This window comes from Gossypium hirsutum, chromosome D11 (genome assembly GCF_007990345.1).
Source record: "Gossypium hirsutum isolate 1008001.06 chromosome D11, Gossypium_hirsutum_v2.1, whole genome shotgun sequence".
Lineage (NCBI taxonomy): Eukaryota > Viridiplantae > Streptophyta > Magnoliopsida > Malvales > Malvaceae > Gossypium > Gossypium hirsutum.
This window is the reverse complement of record NC_053447.1, coordinates 1026231-1041419: the sequence shown is the minus strand read 5'-3', so window position 1 is coordinate 1041419 and position 15189 is coordinate 1026231. Positions and strand designations below refer to the sequence as shown.

General features: G+C 27.5%; 1 protein-coding gene across 1 annotated transcript; it reads right to left on the bottom strand.

Moving 5' to 3' along the window:
* Positions 1–5551: 5551 nt before the first annotated feature.
* On the bottom strand, positions 5552–8003 carry LOC121223602 (scarecrow-like protein 8). The gene has a single exon (XM_041105406.1). It carries the CDS (start codon positions 7737–7739, stop codon positions 5862–5864), a length of 1878 nt encoding a protein of 625 aa, XP_040961340.1. The 5' UTR covers positions 7740–8003; the 3' UTR covers positions 5552–5861.
* Positions 8004–15189: the final 7186 nt, after the last annotated feature.

The following is a 15189-nucleotide window of genomic DNA, read 5'->3' as shown; positions in this document are numbered from 1 at the left end:
GAAAATGCATGTTGGAAATTTGCCCACTTTCGTAAAATTACCATGGAAGTTTTTGTACTAAGAATCAAATTACATTTTATCATTTTTACTTGAAAATATAATAAAATGAGTTTTCGTAGATTAGATTAAAAGCAAATTGGTCATTTCTATTAAAAAGTTCATCTATTTTTACTATTGAAAATTAGTGTAATAGTTACATGTGGCGTACCACGTGTACCTGATGCTAACGTATAGAGATAAGTTTTTAATAATAAAAATTGATGGAAATTTTACCAAAAGGATCAGTTTACTCTTTGATTAATGTATAGGGATTAATTTACCAATTTTTAATAGAGAAGATAAAATAAAATTTGATTCCTAATATAAGAACCTCAATAATATTTTTACCATTTGTTATAATTACTTTAAAACTTTACATGAAGATGAACGACAAACAAGACAAAAAAAAAAGAGAAAATAAATATCTAAACAATATAAATGTGAATTTTATCCATCTATTTTTATTAAAAAAATCATCCCTCTAATTTTTTTTATCTCTCTAATTTTGTACATTATATAAACTGAGAAATTAGTCGAATTAAATAACACTATTAAATTTTATTATTAAATCTCAAATATGAAAATAAATTACAAGACATTGGTAAAAATTAACAGTTCACTTATTTAAATGTTACAAATTAGCAAAAAGCAGCAATCTAAAATTATGAATTTATCTAAAGCCAGATTAATTTATCAGTTTTCATAAATTACAAGGATTAAATTCAGTAAATACTAATTTTTTAATTTTAAAATGATAAAATTCAATTGATTCCTCTTGGCAGTGTTGGAAAGTGGTATTTTCCAAGTAATATAGAGAGCCTTAATTGAAAAATAAAATTCGATTTTTAATCAAATTATTTTAATAAATTTAATTTTGATTAGATAAAATAAGTTAATCAAATAAATTTCGGTTTTAATAATATAAAAATTTCCAACTATCTATTAATTTAATTTGATTAAATGAAGAATTAATTAAATTATGTGAAAAATATATAACATTTTAAATCGTTTGGAAAAATAGCATCATCATTATGTCTTTTTTACGAAATTGTGAGTCCCATTTAGAATGTTGCATCCTATTTTTTTTAATTGTTATTTATTTGATAAAAATATTGAAACGTGAAACAATAGTTTCCTTTAAACGCAAAGAAAGAAAGATGCTTATGGCTTCAAAATTAAGGAAACCATTATTTTTGTAACACCGAGGCTTATGTGTTTACTTTATGCTTTGTATTATTTATTTTTTCCCCAAAAAAAAGTAAATAAATAAAGCATAATAGATTTTTTTTTTGGGTGGATTCATAATGGGCAATACGTCAAATTTACCACTCAAAATAAATAAATGATTGGTTTTCCATGTTTTTCTATTTAGACTTTTTTTATCTTTGATTTAAATTTAAAAAATTTATATATATAATTTCAAGTCGAATAGACACTAATTCAATTAAAAAATTACTAAAACCTATTATTTTTACAAAATAATAAAAATTAATATGATAATATCTTTACTTTTTTATATAAAAATATCTGAATTGTTTTCAAATCTTTTACTTAACCGTTTCAATCGAAATCTCTTTAATTTATATATATTTAAAATGTTTTTTTTTATATTTTCACTCCCATAAGTATGTCATAATCTAATGTATATATACGAATTAAAACCATAATAAACTACCATATTATTTTTGGCCGAAAAACTCCCGCAATATTATTACTTTTTTTAATATTAAATAAATATTTGATGGAATAACAAGATATATTATGCTTGTAAAATGAAAATTTTAATTCAATTTTGGAGAAAGAAGAATAGCAAACTTTAAAAAAAATATTTTTTCATAAACAGTAAAATAAAATAAAAGATAGAATAGTGATAAATAAAATATCATTTTCAATTTTTTTGGCAACGTCGGTTGGGGTTGTAAGCTAAAGTTAAAGTTAAAAAAGGTGGTTATACCTAAGCACCTTCTAACTTAGCTTGTCTAATCATTTAATATTTTATTTTCAATTATAAGTGGCAAGAAACCTTTTTACGAAACTTTATTATAATTATTTTTACGAAAGTTGGGTGTAATTTTTTTGTTATACTAAATTCTTGTATAAATCTTAAATCAAACGGTAAAAATCAAATTTCACCTCGCGAATTTTGCTTCTACTTGTTATGAATTATGAATGACAATTTTTTAAAGAATATATATTAAATTATGGTGTGTGTATATAATGCAGGTGTAATAAATATATTTATTGAAAATTTATATAAAATTAAGTAAAATTTTGATTCATTTAAGTGAGAAAATTAAATTTTTAAATTACATATCGTGTCATGGAGTTCAAATCGAATTTTTGATTATTTTAAATAAAAATATAAAAATAAAAATACATTTATAATAATATAATTTATTTTATATATAAAAGAGTATTTTAGTAATGAAAGTATCTTATCCCTTGAAGTATTGCATATATTAGTTTTATAATTTTAATAATTTTAATATAATATTATATATAGAATAATATTCTAGTATTATATCTATACTTCAATATTATATAAAATTACGATCATAAATAATTCACTATTTTTTTTAAATTCTACGTTAAATGGAAGCAGTTATGGGTGCAACCGATGTTCATAAAAGCAAATTATTTCTTTTTTCAACATTCATGTAATAATAAAAACTGAAATAAATAAATGATTCATCAATAGCAAAGATAGAAAAAAAATTTAGGGAATCAAAATTAAATTATAATTTTTATGATAGTAAAAATGTAATTTCATCATTTTAATAGTTTATTTCTTTATAATTTTTAGATGATTAAATCGAATTTTTATTATTTTTAGGGAGGAAAAATATAATTTTATCCTTACTAATTTAAAATTTTAAAAATAGATTTATTTATACACAAAAACAAATAAAAAATATAATAAAAATTAAAATGAAAGAACAATGAATGATCAAAAGTGAAATAAAATTATCACTAAAAAGGAACTCGAAGAATAGTTACATGTATGTATGTGCTTATATATATATAATTGATTGTTTGTAACTTCTATGAAATTAAAAAGTTACAAAAAGTAACTTCCAAACAATAAAAAACTAAATAAAACATAATATTAATTAAAATATAACAACAATATTAATACATATAAATCGTATGTAACTTGTATGAAGTTTAAAGTCATAAAATATAAACCTAATTAGTTTTAAATCAAAATGATCTTGATTTTTTTTCTTTCTCTTGTACATAATTAATTAAAAAATTAAAAATTTTAATCATATACAAATAGATTTATTTATACATAAAAAAATTAAAATTAAAATAAATTATTATTTTTTGCTTGCATTATATGACCAATATGGCCTATACATAATTCAAAAAATATATATTTATCTATAAATTAAATAATAAATAAAATAACTAAAATATAATAAAAATATTTAAAATTTATAGATAAACTAATTAACTTTTTTATTATTTTTAAATAGTTTTTATTAAGTACCAATGTCTAAATTATGCCTATTGATTTTTTGTACTATCTAAAATACCTCTATTAACTCCTATGACTCCCTTAGGAGTTGATTTTAGATTTTATGTTTTTTTGTGTTTATTTATGTTTAAAAAATATATATCATCTTATTATTAACGGATGATGCATGAGACATATATATTATCGGTGTATCAAATATCTTCTTATAAATAAATGCCAACCCACACTCAATAATACATTATTGATTATTATAATATAATTTGTCAGTGAAAATAAATAGGATTAAAATGATGATGGGTTTAATTTGTTTATTATTTAAAATTTCAATATGTTACAAGAGACAAGTCATTATTTTAAACTTTTGCAATTTTTTTGCTTTAAGAATATACTAAATGATAATATATGAGTTACATATTTGTAACTAATTTGAGAGTATTATAAGTGCCCAATGTAGAGATGAACTAATCATGACCAATGTATGTGAAGCAGACAATGACCAAAGCAAACCCAAAATCTTAAATAAATAAAATAAATAAATACTTATTTTGCCAATGATAATCTTTAGGATACTTTGATAATTCCTATGAAAGCAATATCATTTATCAATTTGTACATAAAAAAAAATAGTGAGATTCACCTTTCAAATTTCAGTGAACCTTTTTTTTTAAGGAACAAATATAATGGAATAAAATTGGAATAAGCAAATAATTATTATTTTTTCAGTAAAAATACCCATTCCACAAAAAAAAAATCTATCTTCATAAATAGTGAGACCAGAGAAGTGGCAAATGGCTTTAAAAATTGTTGAAAACTATTTATTTGAAAAACGGAAAGTTATTATTCTCTTTTCCTATTGCTTGTTTCCATCATTCCTTTTTTATTACGATAGTAGATAGGTGTATTTATTATGTGTATCAAACAAGGTTATAAAACATTATTATTATTTATTATAAATTTTGATTATATCAGTTCTTTTTGATATAATGCTTAGAATTATACTTAAAATTATCCATAATCTCTCTCAACCTATAAATAGAAAGATAATATGTTTCAACGCACTCGAATCCACGTCCTCCTGCATTAACAATAATGCCCATGTCAATCGAATTGAAACTCAATCGATTAAAATATTATTATTTTTAAAATGCAATATATAATCTTATAAAACACAATATATAATAACTATTTCGTACTATAGTGATAATTTCTTTTATTTCATAAGTGGGATTAAGTGGTCATATATTTTTAAATAATAATTTAAAAATAAAACATCCTAATTGTATTTTTTTGAAAAAAACCCTATCTGTATTGTTCGAGCAACTTAGAACAAAAATTAATAACACATGTTACAAAATTTTACTAAGAAAGTGTTGATTAATTTAATTTTATGATTTAATTACTCGAACATATATATATGTAAAACTTTTTAAATTTTAATATTTAATGTCTTGAAAAGTAAAGATAATAAAATGTTTCAAATTACAAAAAAGGAAAAAAAGTTAAATCCGAATCGTTGCTAGTTAAAGTATCATAGATGTTCATATATTAAAGGTCGAATTACATTTTGTTTTCTCTACCAAAAAATGGATAAATTAATTTATATACGTCAAATGAAATAGCAAATTGGTCATTTTGATTAAAAAATTCATTCATTTATACTATTCAAAACTTATTAGTTGACAGATTAATCAAATAGTGACACATGTACATAGATTAAAGTAAATGACACTTTTAACATTTAACAAAATAATTAATTTACTTAATTTTTAAATAGATAAGATAAAATGAAATAGAAACCTCTCTACAGTACGTTTTGCTATAAAACCAAATGATAACCATAATTTAAAGAAAAAAACCAATTTGAAATTTTTAATAAAAAACAGTTGGCAACCAGAATTACATTGTTAAGAAAGTATTATGTGGTTTACAAGGAAGCTCCAATTAGATTCCAACACGTAACATTCAAACAGCTAGAATTAATTTAACTAAGCATAAAAAATGCGAAAATAATAATGATAAAAATCCAGAAAATAAAATCCATGAATTGTTGGTAATTATATAACGAGAGAGCAAACCACAAATCATGCCATATCCACAAGTCAGCATTATACCGAACACTTCATTTCACACACAAAAATGTAAAAAAAAAAAAACCATTAATGAGACGCAGAAATTTCTTCCAATCCAAACACTCCTTTTTATTATTTGGGTTTGGTGGGATTTTTTTTTCTCTCGCTTTTTCATATTCTTTTTCTTCTAAGGAAAACGTTAAAAATATAATAACAATTAATAATAATATAATAATTTTATTATTAGAGAGAGAAATGAGGGAAAGCCAAGTTTAACGCCAAGCAGATGCGACAGTGAGTGTTCGGCCCAGCCAACCGAAGTTAACACCTCCGTTTTCTTCTTTAACGGTGAATCCTGGGTTGACTCGGTTGCCTGAGTTGAGTTTGGCGCGCATCGTTTCGGCAACGGTTTGGCTCAGTGGCTTTAACTCGAACCCCGCCATGCTCATCCGGGCCCGCCACTTCCCGAAAACCTCGCATCTTTCAACGCGGTCCCTACCTTCACAAGCAACTGAGTTGGCGATTTTGCGTAACAGCCCTTCCTCTAGCTTCGCTCGGTCCGGGTTATCCCTCAACACGGTCGACTCAACCGAGTCGAATAAAGCTCCGTAATATCCGCATGCTTCTCCCACCCTTGACGCGAACGGCGCCGTATTCGTGTTCATTTCTTGTTCCACTAATGTCAGCACGCGCGGTGCTAATCCTTTCACGCGGCGCAAGAGCTCGTCTCTTGGATTCTCGATGGAGACGCTTTCGTCCGGCATCCGGTAAAGCTTGAACGCGAAATTAACGGCCAATGGTTCGTCTTGTTCAATACCCAGTGAGTCGCGACTCAGATCGCTGAGTTTGAGTCCGGATATCACATTAAATTTCAAACTCACTCCGTAACTTTCTGCAAATTGACTCAACCTATCGCCAACCGTCTTCAACCTTTCATCTCCACCGTTATCAGCAATGGCAGTGATCTTTACTGTTGCAGGCTTCCCATTCCCACGCTCAGAAAGCGCGTGGAGAAGATTCATGTACTGCCCCCCTAACCCAAAATCAAAATCAACAACATGAAACTTATTATAGCTTGGTTTGTCTAAAGTGGCATCCAGGATAGCCTGATTAGCAGCCAAGAACCCAAGTTTAAAACAAGGAGACAGATCATAAAGCAACTGAGTTGAAGCAGCGTGTTCTTTGCTGAACAACTCGGCCACCGGTGGTGGGTTTTCAACCGAGTTAACCCTCGATTTAAGAGCTGATAGCATGCACTCCATCAACCTCTGTTCTGAGCTACCTTTTGAGTTAGCAGCTTGAGCTAATCGGGTCAGGATCTCGTTAACGACGTCGTTTTTGCCCTCGGAAATAGCGGCTGCGGCATCCAATATTGTCTGCTTTGAACAAGGTGAAGCTGGAGAAGCCGTCGATGACGTGGACGAGCACGATGAAGTGGTTGATGTAGGTGATGGGGCAATCGGGTTGTTAGGGCTGCCGGTTGAACCGATCAAGTTTTGTATCGTTTCAGACCACTCACTGTTGATATTGGTAATATCAGAAACAGCGTCTCCTTCGTCGTTATCGTCGTCCAACAGCTGTTTCTCCAGATCTTGAAGTTGATTCATCATTTTCTTTTCCGGGTCGTGCGGCTGAACAACCCGCGTCGAAACCTGGTTCATGTACGGACCACCTGATAACCCAGTGCTCACGGCCTGGATTGTAGCCCCGGTGTTGATACCAAGAGGAACCTGTTGCGGCCTCAGTTGCTGTAAAAGCGGCAAACCATACCGCTGCGACATGCAAGAAGAAGGAGACGAGAAATTACTCATAACATCAGGCGACAAGTTGAACGGTAAATCGATTGGAGATAACGGAGAAATCGGAGAAGTATGCTGGTAAGTTCTGGGCTTAACCGAACGGAGAAAAAGACGACCGGAATTATTGTTTAGTGCTTGTTGCGTTTGAAAATCCGCTAGTGTTCGCTTCCCGATGAAACCAGGCGTTGCTCGGTTCACGATCTGAGACGACGTGTCCATGAACATTCCGGGGACCTGTGTCCGGTACGGTGCCGTCGTTTGGTTGTTGTTGATGGTACCAGTGTTACCCACCGATCTACCGGCTAACCCACCGTAAAAATCTGGGCCACCCCCAGAGAATCCCGACGCCATTTCACCTCCCACTCTCTCTTCAGGTAAACAGTTTAAAAAGAAAAAAAAAAGAAGCAGAGGGTTCAAAGAATCAAACTTCCTAAGAAACGCATGACAAAAGCGAAAGAGAGAGTTTCGCTAATGGCGAATAAATGATTACCTGAATGTAACGGAGAAAAGGTTAATGAAGAGAGAGAGAGACTTTCCAAAATCCATCTGGTTTTTTTTTTAGTGGTTTTCGGTTTTCTATTTAAATTAATGTGAACAGACTTGATCAAATACAAGGATTAGATCATGGCCGTTAATTTCTTCGTGATTTGGCAGCGTGCGGTGATTAAATATTATTTTTTCAAAATTAAAACCATAAGACCAACTCTTATTTTACATTGGATATAGGTTCTTTGGCCAGCAGTTTGAAACAAGCACCACTTGTCTTACCCGAGCGTTGACCACACGCAAATGAGAACGCAATTAAAAAACAAAGGAAAGTGGTTACCACGCGATGAGCAAAGTGATCGTCGGACTTGAATTTCAAATTGTGAGAAATTCAAATAGGGGGAAAGGGTGTTTGGTTGGGAATTTGATCACCTGACAGGACAGTTACCAACTGTTTAAAAAGGCGAGCGACAATAACCCAAGAAATGCAATCCAGAACAACAACGAAAGCGATTTATGGACTACGTGGAGCAATGAGGTTGAGCTTTGATGGAACTCATGGTAACCGCCCCGTGAATTTGTAAACTTCTCGTGGCTTGTTTCGCTGATTCGAAATTCCAGTACCTCGGTTTGTCCTAACCTTAACCGACGATTCCCGGTTGATTCTCTTACATTCTTACCGACACGTGTTCGTTTCGGGCAGAGAATTTCAAAATCCATTAAAAGGTTTAGCCCCGACCTTAAAATAATCTTTTTCGACACCTAAAAAATTATATAATTTTATAATTTAAATATTTTATGCATTAAAACCAAAAACAGAATTTATTAAAGCTTCAGCTAAGAAACAGCTATTCTACTCGTTTTCTATATGATTATTTTGAGTGCATAATATTTATTCATTCGTTAAAATAACACAAGCATGGTTTGAATACGAAAGTCATTATGGTTTTTATTTTTATTTTCTTTAAATTAAAGTAAAGTTGGTAAACGGCTGTAATTTAACCGAATTTGACAAGATATTTGGTGTGAAAATGACCGTTTTCGCACTAGAACAAGTAATTTGGATTTTACTTGGCCACCCGTCAGTGAACCAAAATTGGACCGATCAAAATAGTAGTCAAACACTAGAATTTCATATGTGAACAAAAATTCCCTTAAAATCGATTTAACCGATTCCATTTTACATTAATTGATTATTTTTTTAAGTCGAAAATTATTGAATTTTATAATCGAATTCATAATTTTAGTCTGACTTAATATTCTTTTTTCTTCTATAATAATGTCATGGTTTACTATCTTTCTAGCCGAGTTGAATTTGAGGGGCAGATAGGAGTTTTTAAAATTTAGTTATTTTATAAATACAATACCTATAAAATTATATTTTATCCCCTTAAAATTTAAAAAATAATAATGCATAATATATTTATATTTTGACCTATAAAAAACTTATAATTAAATTTCAGCCCTTATTAAAAAAATTCTACATTCGTCACTGTTTTCTGTCAAACTTTTTTTACCTTCCACCTTAATTTTTAAAATATTTTAATTAATTAAATTTTATAAAAATATTTAAAACTATTTCATTGAAAGTTTGGTGATATATTTTTTATCTATAATAATTTTTTAACATACAAAAAATTAAACTAAAAACTATTTAGTGGGATGAAAAGAAAATATATAATTTTTAATTTATATTAAATAAGCGGGGGGGGGGGAATAGTTAACCAACTTATTATTAAGATTTGCATGATGATAATATTAAATCTTTACAATTTTGTTTTGTTTTAAAGTATTACATCTAATAATAGGAGGGTCAACCCCAAGATTCTTTAATATATACTGGAGTTTTTAAAGTTTACAAACATGATCTTGATTAATATTTTAAAAATAACAATATATATATATCAAATAATAATTTATAATTAATTATCTTTAAAGTATACTATATTACACGACACTTAAGTTGGGAGAGGCAGTTGGCAACCTTAAATATAGTAAAATATCAAAATAAACGGGAAAGAATTGCATCCAAAGGATATTAAAAAATTTTATTTAACCCCTTCATCCATTTTCTTAAAATTTACAATTTGACCACTCATTCAAATTGTAATTTCTTTTGAATTTCCTCTAAACATAAAAGTTTAATCTATTCAATTCTTAAAATATCTAAAATTATTGAAAGATATAAATATTATTGTAAAACTTCACTTTACATGTGATACCAATTCAATCAATAACTTTGGTCGTTTAATTCATGTAATATAACACTATTTCGTAATGGGATTATCGAAATGTAAGATTATTACTGAGTATATTCATATTATCTTATTCGATTCATTAGATTGAAAGTTGGTATTTTTATTTGGTTGACAAAATATAAAATTACTTAAAAATAAAATTTAATAAAATTAGCCGTATTATCAATTTGATTTAGAGACAAGGTATAAAAATATAATTATAAAAATTTTAGAAAAAGTTATTTATATAATTTATAATTATTAGCTAAATTTATCTGTTTTAGGTATAATATGTGTTGTTATGTTAACCATAATTCGAACAAAATAATATTTAATCGAAAAATAAATAAAATTTATTTTGAGTTGGAATAAGTAAAAGATGGCTAAATTGCAGCTTTCCACCGTTGTACGATTTTAGCCCTTTCATATAATATATATTTTATATATTTAATATTTGAGATGATACGTGGCATCAACGTGTCATTAAAAATATTTAATAGCAAATATAAAATATATATTTTTAAAATGGCTCTTTCTATTGCTTATAGAGAAATAATAATTTTTAACATTCGGAACTCTTGTAAGTTTTCAATTTTTTTAGTTACAATTGATTGAATATTTGTGATTTATATTATTATAAATAAATTATTTTAATTATTAAATATTTATTACTTGTAATTTATATTAAATTTATAAAATTAACTTTATATTATTCCGTGCAATAAAGAAAGCAAAAGAATGAAAATTTTGACAATTTGCAATAGGTTGCGTGTTAGGCAAAATCTTACGGAAAAAATTGGTTACGAAAAAGTAAAACTAAAACTACTTTCCGTTTATTTAACTATATGTTTTTTCTTCTCATCAAACAGAATCAAAACATCCCACGTCGACACGTGTCAAATGGTATCACATCTCCCACTTATCAGCTTCCATTTGTTCGGTTTTTTATTTTTTTCCGTTTATCCATGTTTTAATTTTATTATAATTTAAAAAAATTAATTTATTTGAATATTAAAATACTTTATCCCAAAGTTTTTTAGAGGTAACGTGATTCACCATCATCAAGTATTTTGCTTAATAACATTATAATCATATATGTGTATAAATTATAATATACACGTTTTTGTAATTTATATGAGTGAGATAAGCAAAATATCAATTCGTTTTTACATGTATGTTGTTATTAATTTGAGCTTTTTAATTTATTTGTTAAATTATTATTTCACCCGAAGAAAAAAAATTTTAAATTTAAATAAATTAAAAAAAGCAAGTAATTATCAACCTATTTAAATCGAGCGTAAGTCAAAAGGTAAAATTAACAAAGAGTTTGAAATTACAATTCTATCATATTAAGAACACATGCCTCAATAAATTTATCCTTTATGCACTCCTACACAATAAATAATATCAAGATAGGTATATTTATTTTAATAGGTGTTTTTACTAATACTATCATTACTTTGTTAAATACATATATTCAACTTGTTTTTTTCTTTCCCCTATTAATTTAAGCATCATAAAGCATCTCAAAACACAAAATTTAAGTCCTCCGAATCATCTCCACTCTTTTTCTTAACCCTTTTTTTTTGAAAGTTCACTAAGTATAAAACAATCAAAATATAAGTACAAATACATGTCAAATTAACTATTTGGTGTTGAATCAAGTTGTTACCGTACAAGCAAATTAATAACAAGAACAAATAATCAAATTATTAGAACACAAATTGATAACTAAATCAATCTGACTAACTAACTAAACTAAAATCCACAAATAAATGATAAAATTTAAAAATCCGCCTATTTTAATTTAACATAATATCTTTAATACTTAAAACCCAAGTCTCCATCTTTTTAAACATTTTGATTCTATCAATTTTTTCAAAATTCAATTGATGAAATATTTTAAAGAACAAAGCACTTCTTTCTCTGGTTAGTTAATTACTTAATTTAATTTGGAAAAAATAAAACCTTAATAACATAAGATTAAAAGGGGGGCAGCAACGTCATTTAATTAAATAACCATTGTTGTGGGACCCCGTTTGGTTTTAAGCGGTATTCTTTTAACCGGGGATAGCCGGTTCACAAAAGGAATCGAATTGCCGCCGACTCTTCGGTTTTGGACACGCTAAACCCACACGCCATCCATGACACACGAAATCCACGCTCCCATAAACCCCGAAAATAATGTGGGAGATTACTTAATTTAAAGACGGATTTTTAATTTAATGTTTTTTTTGGACGAAAATTTAATGTTTTAATACTTGAAAAAAAAATATGTATGTATGAAAAGCGGTCCACATTTAGTGAGAAACACAGGAATTCAATGAAAAAGATTGGTCCCATGCATGCCTAGGAATTATAGACGCGAAAATCCCAAAAAGCTGACGAAATAAAAAATTCGTAATATAAATAATTTTAGTTATAAATTTTATTTCACATATTGTCTTATAAAAGTGTTATTACTTAATAAACACTGACCTTTACTTTCTTTAATAAAAAAAATACTGCTAATACTATTAGTAGCCTAAATTTCAGAGAAGCAAATAATAAAATATTATTCATTTTTATACTAAAGGTATTATATTCAATGAAAAAAAAGTATTATATTCTGTAATGTTTGACGGATTCACGTAATTATGAGATATAAGTTTATGTTATTCTAATATTCTTTAAATTGGATGATTATTTAATACTTTAATAATTCACATTTTTTGAATTTCATAAGAAATTTTGGTATTTAATTTTTTTTAAACATATACGACTTTTTAATCTTATTTGCAAAATTAAAAAAATTCATTAATACCAAATAATAATTACTTTAAATTAATTACATTAATCAAGTTATGTGAATAAGGGCAAAATACTTAAAAAATAATAAAAGTTGAAATATTTGGTTTTTATAAAGGGAAATGGGGAGGGGGGGTCCAAAATTTAGTCCCCACTGAAAGCCAATTTGAGAGAAATGATTAAATCAAGTTGGCTTTAAAAGGGATTCATGTGAATCATCCAACCTTGTAATAAACAGTTAAAAATGCATTTGTTCTCCAGAGATTTTTCAAAGATCTTCCATAATCTCATAAAGATACTATCTTCTTGTGTGTTATAACTTCATTAAAAAAAAAAAACCTTTTGATGGTTGGATTAGATGGTTGAATAGAAAAATCATGTTTTGATCAGTTTGATTAGTGGAGTGTAATCGGAAATACAATAAATTATTGTAAATTGATAACAAATCGAGAATGGAACAAAAAACCAATGGTTTAACCTCTTATAATTTTTTTATTTAATTAATATTAAGTTAACAGTTTGACCGATTAAATAAAAATCTGTTGATGTAATAAATTTGATCACCATTTTATTTTTACATATTGATGTCCAAATTCAGATTCTATTCTTTGTTTAAATTTGTTTTGACTTAAATCTCGTTGAAGTGTGAGTCATGGATACACCTATCAATAAGTTGAGTCGAGGCCGCAACCTAGCTCCAACAAGATTTCAAGCCTAAACTCATTCAGTTCAAAAAGTTGATTTCACTGTTCAAAATTTAATAAGGTATAAAAAATATTTTATATTTAACAATTAAATTTAATTTAAAATATTTTATTATTTAAATTTAATTCAGATTAATAAGAGACATGAAAAATCTTATCTAAACCTAACCCGATGATCTAGATTATCTCCGATCTGTAATTTGTTATTCTATCATATCACCTTTATAATTTGTAATAATTGATTTTTATCTATTAATTTTAATTGAATATATGATTAAATATTTTAAATTATTTAAAACTGTATATATATATTAAATAATTTTTTTAAAATTTCTTTGCTTAAAATCAAGCAACAATGAAGGATTCTCCCCTGGGCATGTGAAGAACGGCTCGTCGCTAAAAGTTTGGCACCATGTTATTAACATGGTGTGTAATTGTTTTAATGATTTTTTTTTCAAATAAATTTGTGAGAATTTTGTCCTCTTCAGCAAAATTTCGTTTGCAATTAAGAATTTATGAAAAAAATACACCGACGAAAATTTTTATCATTATTAAATTAGTTTTATAAAAAAAATGAAATTGTTTTACATACATTTGCATAAAATTTTAAAAATTTTAAGTTTGAAAAATGATTTACATGCATTACATTTTTGCTAACAAGATCAAGCTTTTGATATTTTGTTGGTTTAAGTTTGAGTTTCATTGTATTTAAATCGGGGTGGATCTTTTTAGATTTATTTCAGTTTAAATCTTTTTACACGTGAGTTTTGTTGATATTTAATTTAGTCTAAGTTTGAAAATATAAACTATTCAAATTATCACTTCATTATGTTTTGTAATACATTGTTCTGATTAAAACAATGGGTGAACTACTCTAGTAGTCACCCAACTATTAGTATTTTTTTGGGTCACTTAACTGTGAAAAATTACAAAATAATCATTCTACTATTCAGTTTTGTCTTTTTTGGTCACCGGTTGACTAACGGTGATAACTTTTAAATTTTACATAACAGCATAATAGCAACTTTAACCTTGAACATTTATAAATTGTGTCAACAATAAGCACTCATATTTTATATATTTCGAACCCCTGTTGCTTTATTTCTTATTGTTCCATGAGCGAAATATTGTGTTTTAGCTTCGTTTCTGCATTTAGTATTGTTTATGCATGCTTTGCTATTTTTCTCTATTTTTAGTTTGATTTTATGTTAGTTGGTTACAAGTGATTATTTCGAGTGTTTTTGTAACTTGAATTAGGTGGATATCAACTTAGAAGGCAGTGTTGCGAGTCACAGTGAATGGAAGGAGTGTGTCTTAAAAAGGCCCAAACAAGGACGATCGAGCTGTGGCCTTACAACCCAACCCAGTATCTAGTGCCCCGAGCCTCGACTGTAGCACCGTTTCACCAAGCCACGACGCTACTTTTTATGCCTTATGGGTCTGTTCACTGTTTTAAAACTGAGATGCAATGCTACTTCTGTCTTTTTGAGTATTTTAGTCTAAATCAAGTTTGTAACCCTAATTTGAAATCATTTAAAACCCATAAACTCTATATATAGGATCGTAGAAAAGAGATGAATTATCTCC